General features: G+C 37.1%; 1 protein-coding gene across 1 annotated transcript in view; it reads left to right on the forward strand.

Moving 5' to 3' along the window:
* Positions 1–16,756, forward strand: part of LOC140232905 (uncharacterized) — a 167,174-nt gene that overhangs the window by 44,801 nt on the left and 105,617 nt on the right. The window contains exons 5-6 of the mRNA XM_072313016.1: positions 5,812–5,917; positions 6,206–6,300. Of these exons, the coding sequence (XP_072169117.1) occupies positions 5,812–5,917; positions 6,206–6,300 (201 nt within the window). The remainder of the gene's footprint in view (positions 1–5,811; positions 5,918–6,205; positions 6,301–16,756) is intronic.

Raw genomic sequence — 16,756 nt, forward strand, 5'->3', positions numbered from 1 at the left:
GGTATTGGTACACTTTATCACATTAAAGGGAAGGTAAACCCAAAAAGCAATGTGGATTGAGTGAAAGCAGCAACATTAGTAGAACACATCAGTGAAAGTTTGAGGAAAATCGGACAATCGATGCAAAAGTTATGAATTTTTAAAGTTTTGGTGTTGAAACCGCTGGATGAGGAGACTACTAGAGGATATGACGTATGAGTGGACAACAATACAAAGAAAATATAAAGGAAATTCAACAAAAATTCACTTTTCTAGAATTATGAAAGAGCAAGGGACCAACCTCTTTCAGAAAGCAGGGGGAATAACTGCTACCCCTAACATATGTCAATATCAAGTTGATGGAATTTGTAATTTTAATGAAAAATGGATTTTTGTAGATTTTTCTTTATATTTTCTTAGTATTGTTGTCCACTCATACGTCATAACCTCTAGTAGTCTCCTCGTCCAGCGGTTCCAACACCAAAACTTTAAAAATTCATAACTTTTGCATCGATTGTCCGATTTTCTTCAAACTTTCACTGATGTGTTCTACTAATGTCGCTGCTTTCACTCAATCCACATTGCTCTTGGGGTTTATCTTCCCTTTAAGCCAGGTCTATCTGTCCATCTGAATAACTACCATGGTGCCCTGCTGGTTTGTGATGAGATAATATAGTTCTTTTCATTTTCTTTCAATGGATTTAATCATTTGAATCTGAGCTTACGACTATATCATATCTGATCTGCTGTATGTCAACTTTTCCACTGCCTTTAAATAATGATTTCATTCAGTACTGACAAAGAAAGTGTCTGGTTTCAGTCAAATGGTTTGAAAAACAGAAAGAGAAAGTTGGAAAAAAAAACTCTAAGTACACCTGACAGAATGTCAATTGAGAAGATTCAGAGTTAAATACCTATGATGATAAGCTTCCTGTTTTCCTGGATGGGATGCAATAGCAGTGATATTTCAGGCTGCCTTTGAATGAGGCTAAGGCAGTCATCCACCATGTCTGCAATGCAAGGAGTTGGGCAAGGAGCAATGGTCTTCTTCTGTAAATGTCATCAGCTGATATGGATGTCAGTTTGAGAAGAGACAGGCATACAGTTCAGCATGTTAAAGGACAAGTTCACCTTCATTAACATAAGGATTGAGAGAATGTAGCAATATTAGTAGAACACAGCATTGAAAGTTTGAAGAAAATCGGACAATCTGTTCAAAAGTTATGAATTTTTGAAGTTTTTGTGCAGTCACCGCTGGATGAGAAGACTACTGCAGTGTATGATGTCATATGTGTACAACAATATAAGGACAATATAAAGAGAATTTCACAAAATTTCATCTTTTGAAAAAAGTACACATTCCCTTGACTCGTTACTGACATATGTTGTGGGTAATATTATTCCTTTGCCTTTAGAAAGAGGCAAGTCAAGTGCTCTTTTATTATGCGAAAAAAGTGAAAATATGTTGAATTTTCTTTACATTTTCTTTATACTGTTGTACTTATATGACATCACGAGCCTTAGTAGTCTTCTCATCCAGTGGTTCCAACACAAAAATTTTAAAAATTCATAACTTTTGCATCGATTGTCCAATTTTCCTCAAACTTTGAATGATGTGTTCTACTAATATTGCTGCATTCTCTCAATCCTTATGTTTATGAAGGTGAACTTGTCCTTTAAGGACACCTACTCCTAGCCATATCAGAGAGCATTCCATCATGAGACCCAGCTTCTTTCTTCTCCGTAGAATGTTCCTGTACATCATGCCATCATGGAACATACAAAAGGCCTACAGTATGTAGGCCTACATGTGATCTGTTCCACCTTTTGTTAGGGATGTGCTTCATCGATTAGATCATCTCATAACGGATTAGACAGCTAAGTGAAAATGATACCACTTACAGCATTCTAACAATCTTCATAGCAAGGGAAAAGGGTTACAAATATGCAACTTTTATCATGTTAATAGAGTTTTCCATTGCAAGCAATGCTGGCGTTGCTGTTGTTGTTGTTGTTATTGTTGTTGTTGTTGTTGTTGTTGTTGTTGTTGTTGTTGTTGTTGTTTATGAAGGAGATTAAATGCCATCTACAGTGATTTAACTCAAGTGAACATATCTGTCTTAATATAAGATGCACATAATTATCCTGCTTTTGTTACGTCACATCAACACACCCACGCATACACACTCACACACTATTGTTTAATCCTACTTCCAACCAATGTTGTGAGCTGTTGCCCCCAAAAATCTGATGTAGTCCTATGGAGGTTGTAGAATCTCATTGGGAAAGAGCTTATGTCATTTTGAACAGAGTTGCCTGGCAATCAACAAGTCATATTGTTCGGAAAACAGCATTGTATACAGTGCAAGGGCAGTTCTATCTTGAGTGATCATGAAGGAACAGGGTGTGATTCTAGATCTTTAGAGGATTTCTTTCTTCATTTACCGGTCAAGACACATCTGTCTGACCACAGCCCAAGGAGAATGACCAGTACCTACTATTTGTAGGTACACAAAGGTGCAGCTGTGAATGTCTGTCATGCTAAAGTAGGAGGACATCAAGGAAAACAAAACAACTTCCTCATTGCTCAAATACCACATGCCTTTGACTGCAGACACTTTGGAGTGGGCAGGACCAGAAAAGAAAGGAGAATAAGCATCATTTCAGATACACCCGGTTTCTTTTTCTCTTCTAATCTGATTAGTCACCAAATCCCAGCAACAATAGAACATGATTGCCCACTGTTTTGTCCTAGCAAGGGAATTTTTTTTTCTTTTTTTTGCAAATGTTTTTAAAAAGTCAAGCTTTTTTGTCTATGTGTGTAAAGGCAGAACTCTGGGAACCAGCAGTAATAAAAATCTGATCTGGATGTTACAATGACCTAAAGCCATGTCTCATGGTTATTATTGCTCTTAAAATATTGTTGTTTTTTTTCTCTCTACTTATCATTGTGAGAAAGCTGTAGACGACTCCTCAGAAGTCATGAAATAGTTAAGAAATATGCAGGTAATTTTGATAGTTTGAATGCTAGAAAAAAAAGTAGATGGGAATAAAAATCATGAACAGTTTTTGTGGCATTTTCATTTTTGTGACTTTTTGTGAGTCATAGTCATGAAATTAATGGGATGGTATAGTATTGGTTGTGATGAGGATTCAGCTTTTAACCTTTTTGCGCAGTACTCTGTGTTAAAGAACATACAATTCTAAGAGGAATTCAAAGTTTATTTGATGAAAATCAGTTTTGAAATGGCTGGAATATCGCTTTGTTTCTGATATATTTTTCAATTTTTTTTTCTTTTTAAGTCACGGTACTTCTTTTTTCTTTTAAAGTCACGGTACTTCTTTTTCATTCCAGCAATGTAGTTTTCAGTCATTAAACTAACCACTTGCGAAATATTGTGCTGGTGAAATAAATGCTACATATAGTATAAACTTTTAATTTTGCAGTGGTGATGAAAATGTGATCGTTCATTATAGACACATTGCAACTTGAAAACTGAAAACTGGTCAGTTGAGAGGGTAGAGATATACACCAGGAAATAGTGAAGATCTTCATTACTGTATACAGTATGCCAAATATTTTTGCAAGGTTTTAATTTTCACGAATTTCGTGATTGGTTGCTATTCGTGAATCTGAAATATGCAAAACTATCAACTCTGCTCCCGCCATGATTGTGACGTGCACAGATGCATTTCTCCATTCAGTAATGTAGGCACTCCACAATCGTGAATTTAACCATTCGTGAAATTGTCTGTAAGTCCCGATTTGCAAAAAATTTCACTCGCTATTTATATATGGTGTATACAGTATTTATTTAGTTGATTCTTGCGGGAAATCACCAGGATAGACATATGCAACTACCCAAGCACACTTCTACATCTGAGGCAAGCTTGGAAAATTTAAATCATGTCTTACCACATGACTGTGCATTCCTTGGCTGATAGAAACAAGTTATATCACCCCTACCTTACAGTCAAAACAACAGGCTGACAAGTAGAGATGTCAATTTCGGCAAATGTCTGTGTGTGCACAATAGGTGAGGTTTATTTTAAGTTGGGCAAATACCAGTAACCTTGCACTATTTGTCCAGTTGGAATTCCATACCTCTGGAGCTGAGAGCGGCCCTACGGTGGGACGAAGGGGATATGTGTGGTGATGACAGCATATTTCATAAATCAGTATTGTTGGTGATGTTGGATTTGATTTCTTTACACTTAAATTAGTTCATTTGTCATTTTTATGGTGCTTGTAATATAAGTGGTAGCCTTACGGACAATCAGTCTGGTGTATCAATATCTCACCCTGACAAAACATAGGTGGTGCAAGGTAGTGATATTTGAGACTCATCCCCTCAGAGGAATATAGTCACAATGTCTAGAATAAAGACTAGACAAAATATATTGTGGTGCTAACTCTTTCCTATGAATATAGTCGCAATGACCAGAATCAAGACTAGACCATGTTTAGTGTTGCTGATGTTTTCACAGATTTCTTTCTTCTGCTCAGTAGGAGAAAGTCGTTTAAATTTGCTCTGCTTCTTTGCTGCCAGAAATGTGACCTTTAAAAATATGTGTATATACCATTAATCAAATATACTGTTGACAGCCTGAAACAGCTACTTCTTACAATGAACTTTGCTTTATTTGAACGGCTTTGGGATGCACATAGCAGGTTCTTTACAGTATTGACACTTGAGGTTTTTTTCAGGTCAGTGGGCATGAAACATCAATTTCACATTGAATCACAGACTTTATATATTTGGGTACATGTCAATGAGACTATTTCAGACAGTAATGCTCAATATACTTGGGAAATTATAGGTCAAATTGAGAATAAAAGTGGAATTATAATATGAGGATGATATGATGAGGAACATATGTGCAATAAAGATAAAAAATATGCAAAACTAAATGTAAGTCTCAGCATATACACAGTAAGGTGAGCATTCAGTGTGCCACCTTGCACTTGAAATGTTTTCAGTGAGATGCAAGGTGTGATTCTGTCCTTTGGTAAAAACAAAATAATGATATACCACAAGGGGTTTGAAAAGGTCATAACTTGGCAGATTGAAGCATTCTATATAAGCCTATTGGTTTATATTTCTCTGTTTGAAAAAGCAAAACTATCCATGGATAGCCAGCATAAGAAAGCTCATGATATTTGCAAGTGATATTTCAAAAGTTGCATTGTGTACACGGAACACACATATATCCAATGGTAAGCAACATGAATACAAACATGTTCTACACAATACTTTGAAGCAGATGCAAAAAAAAAAAAAAAAAGCAAACACCTGGAATATTATGAAAAATGTTTAGGAAGATCTTTACTGAGATTAGAAACAAGATGTTTTATTATGTATTGTATGTTATTTTATAGATTAAAGGGATGGTACAGTATTGGTGGAGATGAAAATTGGGCTTTAACTTTTTTGTGAGATATCATTACCAAGAAAACACTTATGAAATAGTACAGAGCATACCATTTTAAAAGGGATTCAAAGTTTATTTGATAAAAATCGGGTTTGGAATAGCTGAAACATCCAATAACAAAGTAAAACAAAACGATCGTAATAAAATGTGGGTCGCACACTTTATTAGGATCGCTCTGTTTTGGATATCTCGGCCATTTCAAAACCAATATTCATCAAATAAACATTGAATCCCTCTTGGAATTACATGCTCTTTCACATTTTATAAGAGGTTTCTCGCTAATTCACCGAAAAATGATAAAAATCTGAAGTTAAGTCTCAACCAAAACTATATGATCCCTTTAAACTGGTATGAGTCTTTATCTATTATATTCCTCTTTGTTGTATTTTTTTCCCCCAGGATGACAAGGACTTGGTGCATGAGTTTGTCAGCTCTGATGGCCTGGACTGCCTCATCCAGCTCGGCATGGATGCCGACCAGAACTATCAGAACTACATACTCAGAGGTAAGACCCCTCGATTAACCAAAGCACTTGGCACGCTCAATCAAAATTTAGTAAAAATGATTGTATGATTTCTTTACACATACTTTACATTCAGCACTATCTGAAATGGAAACTTGAATCACAAGAACAAAGAGCAGTAACCACAAACTGGTCTTGTAAATGTTGAATTACCACTTTTGGGTTGTATTGTTTCTTAGAGACTTTGATCTGTTTTGTATATGATCATATCAAAATCAAAATATATCATATGTTATTATTATTTTTAATGGTGGTGTCTTGCTTTTCCAGCCATTGGTCAGATCATGCTCTACATGGACGGGATGAATGGAGTCATTGAGCACAACAAGACGATCCAATGGCTCTATTCCCTTCTGGATTCACAGGTAAGCAGATTTCTTGTTTTCATGGAAAAAAAAAATCATCCTGTTATCTTTGCTGTGCAAGATGTGCATGCTCCACCCCTCTTCTAATTTGACCTGCCACTAAGTTTCGGTCAGTCGTCCTTGATCCATCAGTTCATTTTCCTGCTGTTCTGTTTAATTTAGCATCCACAAGCCCCAATCCATTTAGCATCTGTAAGCCAAGATGCTTTTATGGTACTTGTCGGTTTGTAAAATGCTTCAAAATAATTTTCTGTGAGGCTCATTGAATTCAGTACACTCAGAATATGCACAATTTGTTATAGAGCAATTTAGATTTTATTTTTTGTCACATTTGTGGGATATGATCAGTGTTGTCAGCAGATGTTTTTAGATGAATGTCTTGTCAATAGTAGTTATTGATTTCACATTTGCTTCATTGATTAGAGAAGACAAATATAATGCATGTAATGCACAAATTCTAGTATTTGTGTTATTGTCATGACATCATTCATCTTTGGTCTGTGGCTGACACTTTTACCAAACAAGGCTTTGGCTCTACAGGAAAGGAAATGAGATATTTGCAATTTCAAGATGATTCCTCAGGTTTGAACGTCTCCATCATTCCTCAAGATTTGAGAGGGATTGTGGGTTGTGTTTGTGTGGGTGTGTGTCTGTGTGTCTGTTTGTGTCTGTTTCTGTGTATGTGTCTGTGTGGGTATTGTTGGTTTTGCAGCCTCAGCTGTGCCTCTGTTGCAAATCTCTATCACTTTTCTTGTGAGAGGTGTTGCAGATTCTTGGCTTCAACATAATTCCTGTCTTCACAAGATCATTGCCTACAATGTAATTCTGCATCAAGAAACTAGATGGGTCCTAATTATTTCTTTGAGAGAGATTGTTCCTATGATCAAAGGAGAAGGGATCCTCGGAGAAGACACTGACTACAAGCAGGTGCTACGCGGGCTTTGAACCCACATCCTCCTGTGACTGAGTGCTTCAGAAGATACTTTTTTCCCAGGCAGGTTCTAATGAGCCAGGTTACCCTCCTGATTAGATGTTAATACATTTGAAGTTATCCATTCATGACAGGACACAACAACATCCCAGGAAAATATCCTTCTTCTTTGGTATATTGTATGTGATAAGCTGACTGGAAAAAAGGCTAATGACGAAGTTTGATAGAATACATTTGAATGATTTGCAATGTTTCTGTAGTGTGTGAAGCATTTTGAGTCTGGTTTGTTTTGTTTTGTTTTGGTTTGGTTTGGCTGCATTTTTCAGCATTCTAGCACAAAATAATGTCATTGATATTAATTTTTCAACATTACTGACAACAGAACACAATGTACACATGTAGACAGGACTTGCAAATTTTTGATCATTGACAATCGATGTCAAATAAAAGGAATATTCATGAAGGGAAAATGCAGCAGACTGCACATCATAAGCCTTTGCTTGAAATGATGGTGGCTTGATGGAAATGGGATATTGAAGAGAGAAGAAACAAACGCTGTGGAAAATATTGTGCCGGTGATCTCTGATATAGTTGATAGTTGCTGTTTTGCCACATGACTTCTTGCCCTGTTTATGAATTCACTTGCTCGATATTACTGTATGTATGTATGATGAGACCAAATTAGATCGACTGTAGTCATGTGACAGATGAAAATTGTGCTCAATATTCCAGCAATAAACAGTGATCTGCTTCTTCATGACTTGCTGGTTGGGGATGATACATGAAAACGAGAGTAGGACATTATGCCTTAAAAGTCTTCCCCCTGGGGCCAAGCAATATTGATTCCAGCGGGGGATTGCAGTGTAGAGCGAATTCTGATCTTGCAGAAATTTGGTGCCTCATATATTGGTGGTTCTGCTGACTGCATGATTTCATATATTTTGTTTAAATGATGGATGTTGTATCCATAGCTGCTGAGGAGGAAAAGTGCAACCAGACTGTGGAATATTTAATTTTACATCATCATGCTTCTTTTTGATACTCAATAGTACAATATTCCTTTAATATATTGAATATTGTTAGGATATATTCTTTCCAATAATGTCTGTGAATTCATGATGGTTCTTCTCTACAAAAAGTGAATGTTCAAATGAAAATATGTATGTGGATTAATGCATCCTACTGCTTGAGCCATATATTTATCCATTTGATGATTATTTACTGATTTTATGCAATTATTGAGCAGCACTGCTATAGCTCTGAATAGGTTTCTAATGTGTTAGAATGCACATTTCTTGTGAGTCATGTCTTGTTTTCAAGTGATAAAACTCTTCACTCATGTGACAAAGTATTGCTCATAATGCTACCTAGCGGTAGAAAAGCAGTTTGAAATAGTATTCAGTATAGATATTATGGCACAGTCCTGTCTCTTTTGAAAAGGTTCATCAAATTTTGATTACCGTACCAATATCTGTCTTCATCCGTCATTCCATTCTCCCTCCTTTTCTCTGTCTGTCTTTCCTTCTTTTATTTTCTCCCCGTCTCGCGGGGTGAGATATTTCAACGTGAGGTCGTAACCAAGCTCATCAGCAGCATAGTTTCAAACTTGTGTGCATGACCGTGATGTCCTAGCTTGTAGTTCCGAGGGATCTATCACCTCCGTCCAGTTCTTGCCAAGTCACACGACAAGCCATGCGGTGACCTCTCCAGGACTCGGGTCCTCCTGTCTCCTCCCTCATCCCTCCCTCTTGCCTCCAGCTAATCCCCCTCAGTCCCCCTCCTAATTCAATGGATCTATCCTCAAGTGAAGGATGTCATTCATTTTCTTTTTGCTGGCCCTAGCCCAGATGCTCATCTCTCTTCCCCTTCTCTACCCCCTCTCCCTTCTCTGGCACCCCAACCCCAACCTCAACTTTTCTCTCCTTTTTCCCCCCTTGCCCAGGTTTGTGTGTACCCAGGTCATGATTGGGATTCTCTATCTTAAAAGGCACTAAATGTAATGGCATACATGAACTTCAAGTAAAAATGGTCTATCATCTTCCAATTCATCCAGCAAGTCACACACTCTATCTGTACCCAAGGACATACCCAGGAAGTCACATGCATGTGCTACAAAATTGTAGTTTTGCAAGTTCATTCTGTGCTTTCCTGGTCTGAGGAAAGGAAGACAAAATAAGAAAGAAATCATCATTCTATTTCCAATTCATATCTCTGTAACTTGTAGTGTAAGAATGGACTCTCTACCCTTTCTTCTCTTTCTCACTAGCTTAGTATCTCATCTCCTCTCTCTACCCCCTTGCTGTTTTCTCATAGTCACAATATTCAATGTGGTCCTCTGAAGCCAGATCTTAGGAAGGTGTCCGATTGCCAGAACAACAGCATCCAAGTGACCAGACACTGTCAATATCAGTCAATATCAGTCAATATCAGTCAATATCAGCGTGGCAGGGTCTGGTAGGATTCAGAGGGAGTTCATAACTCTTCGCGTTATCTGGGTTCTTCGGTTGACCTCAATGTCCAAACTTCCACTTCCAAGTTCCCCGCTTGCAGGCTATCATACTTTTCTGAGGTCGTTTTCCAAGCCTGAACCAATCTTCTCTTTTAGAATCTGTTGAGATTCATGTAAGAATTATTTCAATTTTGGGATTAGCGAACCTTTAGGAATGATGAACCCTGTTTCAGTTTCGAATGAATGAACCTGCAGAATAATGAATGTCACCCAGTAGTTGCAGCAGCAGAATCATCTCCGGATTGGATGGGTTAAGCACTTGTGACTGTAGTAGTCGTAGCAGGACATGTGGTGTCAGGTTGTGCTGAGTGGCTTGCCACCCGCCAAATTGACAGCTCTCGAAATGGCACCTGACAGTGTGCAAAACTGGGAGGGACAGTTGGTATTATGTTGTCATCGCCAGATGATGTAGGGTTGATAGGGGGTAAAAGTGGGCTTTGTTTTGCTGCATTCAACATAACAGGAAGTGGTGTGCAGGTTCCAGTCAGTTTTTAGTCCTAATTTGGCGTTACGGAATACTGATGTGTCTTCCGGCAAGGGTATGTGTGTAAGGGAAGTGAGAGAGAAAAAGTAAGGGAAAAAAAGCCTAAGAAATTGAGGACAACCACTGTGATCATTTCAATTGAATTAATTCAAAGTTTGAAGCCTTGAAAAATTGTCTTTATTGAGAAATATCACTGTTTCCTAACTTATCGCTAGCAAAATTTTACTTTAGGTCAAAAAAATAGTCGCTTCCTAAAGCCATTGTTTTGAATAAGAGGGCAGATAAACATGAGTAAAGACTTTGTTAGCAAATCAAGCAAGCAATCCTTTATAAAGCACCTTTCAACTAGATGATATGATTATGATGGGATATTTGAACTTGAGATTGAACTCATAGAATCTCTTTCCCCTGTTAACCAGGTCAAAAAGGAGTAATTCAATCACTGATATCATTTGACGTGGAAAATGACTCCTGAATAAAGATAGTATCCTTGTCCTCTAGAATGGTATTATGAACATATTGATTGTTACAAACATTCTCAGTCTTTTCATTCTTACTGATGTCAAGCTTTGTTGAGAGAAAAATAAATGTAACCAGACTGCTGAAAAGCTGTTGGGCTGTCACATGCTGTTGAAATTCAACAAAAGAGAGTAATTTCTGTCAGAATGGCTGAATCTTCTATGTGGAACATTTCAGCCTGAATTGATCAGAATGATAAATCCTGATATAGTCATTTAATATCCACTATGCCCTCAACATAAATAGACTGTATGAGGTCAAAACTAGGAGTCAAGCCGCCAGGGGGCTCTGGTTGTTATCATGGGTAGTGGTGGACTACAGGTTCATGTAATTTGTGGAAGGAAATAATCAGTTAAGCAGTACCTGTGCATTTCCTCGTCAAACAGACCGAAGCTACACATCCTGAACAGTGTAGGAGATACTATGCTGTATGTCTAAATGTGGATGGGTCAAGCCACATATGTGTTGCCGTGGGTTTTGATTCTCCACCATGGCTCAAAATTTAAAGTAGATTTTTTCCCCCCACCCTATACATGGATGGAATCAGTCAAATTGTTATAATGGCAAACATGAAAGATCTGCGTGAGTAGTTCAGGTAGATTAAAACAGTTGGACCAGGGTGCCCCTGGCGAGCAATGGAAGGAGTTAAAGTAGGTGAGATCTGTGATGTGAGCTTGATATTGGTATTTAAAGGTAGGGAATCCCATTTGCATGCCTCAAATGAAGAGTTGTATAAATACAGTGGTATGTTGAAGAGAGTATCATTTTAGAAACTCCCATAAAGTATTGAAAGTGGAAGGTAACATTTAGTACATTTTTATTGACCGTTAGATTTTGAATTGAATTTTTTTCGGGGCTCACCGTAAATTACTAGGCTACCTTTTCAGACCCATTCACTGTGATGTGTGTCCATCATGTATATTTTGTGAAGAAAGTTCATCAAAACTTACAAACATTTCTATATACATTCTTGCAACACACTCTATATGTTATTACATCAGCTCTTATACTTTTAGATTTGTGTTTATAGATAAAAGAATACAGAAGACTGCAACAAAAAGGCTTAAGTGTGGCTGACACACAGAACTACCGAGTAGTTGAGTTTTGTGCATTATTCAAATTGTAGATAACTGTTGACTTCCAAATTTCTCAGCAGTGGCCTAAACAGGTCCCCTGAGGTTCATATTGAATGTTTTGCTGCATTTTGGGAGGTCTGTAAAAGGTATCCCCTACCTTTAAGGTCAACAGTTCATGGATGATCATCATAATGTAATCGGATTAAATATCTTCTGTACCATTAGAAGTTTCGACTGGCCATGAAAGTACCTGTATGTTCCTGGATTGAGGGCTACTGTAAGGGAACAAAGAAGACAGCGAATTGTTTTGTGGATGACCACAGAAATATGTGTGGTGCCGTCTGTAAACCTCCAATCTACTGAAGGTGTTCTGAGATCACCATTGATCTGTGAAGGGTGTTCGTAGACCATCAATCATCTACTTTGGGTGCTGGCACTAATTCAGTGCCAATTTACTAAGGGTGCTTCTCTACAGCTAATGCTTGATGGTAGCTGCCAGTAGTGCACTACAAATGCACCGTTGATTTGGCGAGCAGATAGTGTGTAGTCTCACCTGCCTATTTTGCAATAATGTTTTTTTGTTGTTGTTGTTGTTGTTGAATTTACTGAATATTTGCATGCTTTCACATGGGAAATGAGAGATTACTCATAACGTGTCCTTTAATACACCATAGAACAGTTTGTCATCTTGTCCATAGCATATTGATTGGTTCAGACCTTGGCATCAATCAACAGTTTGCCTTGAGGAAACTAGAAAATGATAGAGCTTAGATTTATGCCTCACCTCATGTACAGTGATCATGATTATCATAAAAGCGATGGTATCATAGATGATTATTCTTCTTTCAAGCATTCCTGTGATTGCTTTGATAAACTAAAACTTGAAATAGAGGAAAATGCCCTATGTCATTTTTAGGTGACAGATGATTAGATGTGATGAAGTCTAATGGTGTTAATGATAGGACTGTCATAGGAACTCAACTTTTTAAAAGTTTTTTTTTTTTTTCAGGGAAAAGACAAGATTCACTCGTTTTCAGAGAAAAGCTTGTGATACTAGAGATTATGTAATGATAATCCAAATTTTATATTTGTTATCATTTCGTTGTAATTTGTGATGTGCTCTGAGATTTGGATGTGTAGGCCTAACTATTTTCTTGCTCTCCACTGAATCAGATTCTTAATGGTCTAAGGGAATGAATATGTTATCTTAGGCTAATTGACATTGGTTCTCATGGAGAGTCACAGTGCTGCACCATTCATCTTGCAGTGAGTCAGGGCACCGTGAGCTTCATGTACCTGCTGTATGTCTCTGCCAAGATGGGTGGGGAGGAGGGGGGGGGGGGGGGCATGCAGAGTTGATGTGGTTTGGCAGTGACTGGTTGTAGTCGTCCTATGCCATCATCTTATCAAGAGTTGAATGACAGATAGGTGTGAGACAGTTCAAGTATGACATAATCAGTAACATTCTTCCACTGCTCAACATCAAGGCAGTGCTGAGATCCTGGTAAATGGTGCATACTGTATCAAAAACCAGAAACATTCAATCATGGCATGAAACGATTGCGAATTGCCACTAGCATTCAATGCATTGTGTACACATGAACTGTGGCATGCATTTTACTGTCGCAAATCTTGACTCCTTCCAAAATTTGCGAAAGTTTCATGCATGTGAAAATTTCTGGTTTTACAGTGCACTAAACGGCTGGAGAAGTTGTCCGTTATTTCTGTATTTCATAGCTCTGTAGAATGTCTTAAAGAAGAAACCTCTCCAAAATTTTATCAATTTCATAAGAAAGAAAAAAAAATCCCTGCAGAACAGTGCAAAAATGATCAAGATCGGATAAAAAATAAGGAAGTTGCAACATTTTAAAATTTCAAAAATTTTCGGAAAACACTTACTGACCAGTCGTTATGAATATTTAAATCAGCAAGTTGATGATATCATGCTCTCACAATTTCATATTCATTTCATCTGCAGAAATGACAAAAATCTCACATTTCAGCAGTATAACATAAAACTTATAACCACTCAAAATACAGAAAGAACAATGTGAACTCTGATATATTTTGGTATGGGAATATGCTGTAGGGATTTTTTCTCTTTCTTTTAGAGTTTTTTTTTTTTTCATTTTTGGGGTGGCTTTCCTCTGTAACAGCACTTTTAAGTTAGGATATGTCAGAGTTCTAGACTTTGCCAAGTCTCCCTAATTCTTCAGAAAGCCCCCTGAAAAATTACCAAATTAGATCATTCTTCTTGTCCTGACAAAGGCATTGCAAAAATCTCTCCTATGCGGAAACTATTTTTTCCTCAATGAGATGCATGTGAAGCCTTATAAAAATATCTACCTGAATGCTCTCCGGAACTTTCCTTTATTTTTATGTGGAAATGTTGGCAGCCTCGGAGTTTGTGCAGTGCACTGGCTCAAAGTAGAAATTCACCTGTTGTGCCGGAAATGAGGTACTTTCCTGCAGATGCAATATATACCACATCTCCTTCCCCATAGGTGTGTCTGTGCATAATTTGGTCCAGTTGTTTGTAATACATTCCATGTCATATGTGTTAGAAGTCAACTTCACTGTTAAACCGGGACCTTCTTGTTGTTGTTGGGGTTTTTTTTATTCTAAAAAAAAAGAGTAAATAAATAAAAGCCCCAGCAGTGTTTAAATGACTTTCAAAAATTTGCGAGTTGACTCTGTCATATGGATGTGACTACCTTATTGTTCCCAGCTTGGAATTATGTACTGAAGTCGGTGTTGTCAGTTGAGAATGATAAGGGCATTAAAGGACAAGTTCACCTTCATAAACATAAGGATTGAGAGAATGCAGCAATATTAGTAGAACACATTAGTGAAAGTTTGAGGAAAATTGGACAATCGATGCAAAAGTTAAGAATTTTTAAAATGTTTGTGTTGGAACCGCTGGATGAGGAGACTACTAAGGCTCGTGATGTCATATGAGTACAACAGTATAAAGAAAATGTAAAGAAAATTCAACATATTTTCACATTTTTTGCATAATAAAAGAGCACTTTACTTGCCACTTTCTAAAGTTAATGGGAATAATATATGTTAGTAACGAGTCAAGGGAATGTGTACTTTTTTCAAAAGATGAAATTTTGTGAAATTCTCTTTATATATTTCCTTATATTGTTGTACGCATGTGACATCATACACTGCAGTAGTCTTCTCATCCAGCGGTGACTGCACAAAAACTTCAAAAATTCATAACTTTTGAACGGATTGTCCGATTTTCCTCAAACTTTCAATGATGTGTTCTACAAATATTGCTACATTCTCTCAATCCTTATGTTAATGAAGGTGAACTTGTCCTTTAAGTTGCCACTAAAACCATAGTGTTTGAGGTACCTTAAAGGTAGCCAAACCCAAAGAGCAATGTGGATTGAGTGAAAGCAGCAACATTAGTAGAGCACATCAGTGAAAGTTTGAGGAAAATCGGGCAATCTATGCAGATGAAGTTTTAAGACTGGATAAGGAAACTATTGGAGTTTATGATGTCATGTGTAGATAACGATATAGAGAAAATAAAAGAAAAATTCCTCAAAACTTCATTTTTCATGAAAATCATGCATTCCATCAAATTTTTACTGACATTAATGTTACAGGTGATATTAACCACTCCTCCTGCTTTCTGAAAGAGGTTAGTCAAGTGCTCTTTCATTAAGCTAGGAAAGTGAAAGTATGTTGAATTTTCTTTATTTTCTTTATATTGTTGTCCACACATGATGTCATGAACTGGAATAGTCTCCTTATCCAGTCGTTACAATGCAAAAACTTGAAGAATTCATAACTTCTGCATCGATCGTTCAATTTTCCTCAAACTTTCACTGATGTGTTCTAATAATGTTGCTGCTTTCAGTCAATCCATATTGCTCTTTGGGTTTTGGTTTCCTTTAATGCCCTTGTCATTCTCACCCCGATGGTGTAGTAATGTCAATGGGAGATTTTAATAGGCATTATTTTCTTATCTATAAATTATTTTTGCAAACAGCCGTATGACAGGGGATCTGGTATATAAACTGTCAAAGAGCATGTATACTAAAAATAATCATATCTGGTCTGAAATGAAGGCTGCTATTAATGAACTTGTGTGTTGTCATCATGCCATATATGATGCCCTATTTCACAGAATTTTCCCTTAAGACTGTACAAAAGTGGAACTCCAAAAATAGGCTGATATTTTCACTAAAGGTACCTGAGGGGTATCCTTAAACTTGTGTGCTGAAGTTTGCACAATATTCTTTGTCTTTTGCAGTGGGAAATCATGTCTGAATATATAAAGTTATAAAAAAAATAGTGACCAAATGTCTTTAAGTATGACAGATTACAACAAGAATACAAAACTTTCACATATCTGCTGCCTGCTGTAGCATGTCCAACTAATTTTAGGCACATACCGTATGCAATTGATATCCTCTAAAATGAGGAACATGGAATAAGATGTTGTGATTCGGCTGTGACCACTTTGTTAAGAGTTTGTAATCATTGTAGGGAAGCTACAATGAGCTACAATGATTGATTAATGAAATCATCTACATGAACAAAAGGAAAAAGCTATATCAGGCATTGTGCACACACTATTGATAAAGTGGCCACACCAACTTTGGACAGTTTAAGGGCTAGCTATTTTGGATTTGGAGATGAGGAAACTTTTTAAAGGGAAATCTGACAAACATCAAGAATGTGAGCAAAATTTGAATGCAGCTTCCCACCACGTCCTCAAAATAGCACTCCTTGTCATGTGACTGTGATGATTACTTTGCTAAAATTTTCTCACATTTTGATTCAGGAAGAGCAGAGCGTAATTTTCTGCATTTATAAAAGGGACTTACATACTTTCACTGTGGAATGTGTATGTCAAAATTCCTGACATAACATTAATTAGGTGTATAGAAAATATGAATTAATAAGTCTTATTT

Source organism: Diadema setosum, chromosome 9, assembly GCF_964275005.1.
Source record: "Diadema setosum chromosome 9, eeDiaSeto1, whole genome shotgun sequence".
NCBI lineage: Eukaryota > Metazoa > Echinodermata > Echinoidea > Diadematoida > Diadematidae > Diadema > Diadema setosum.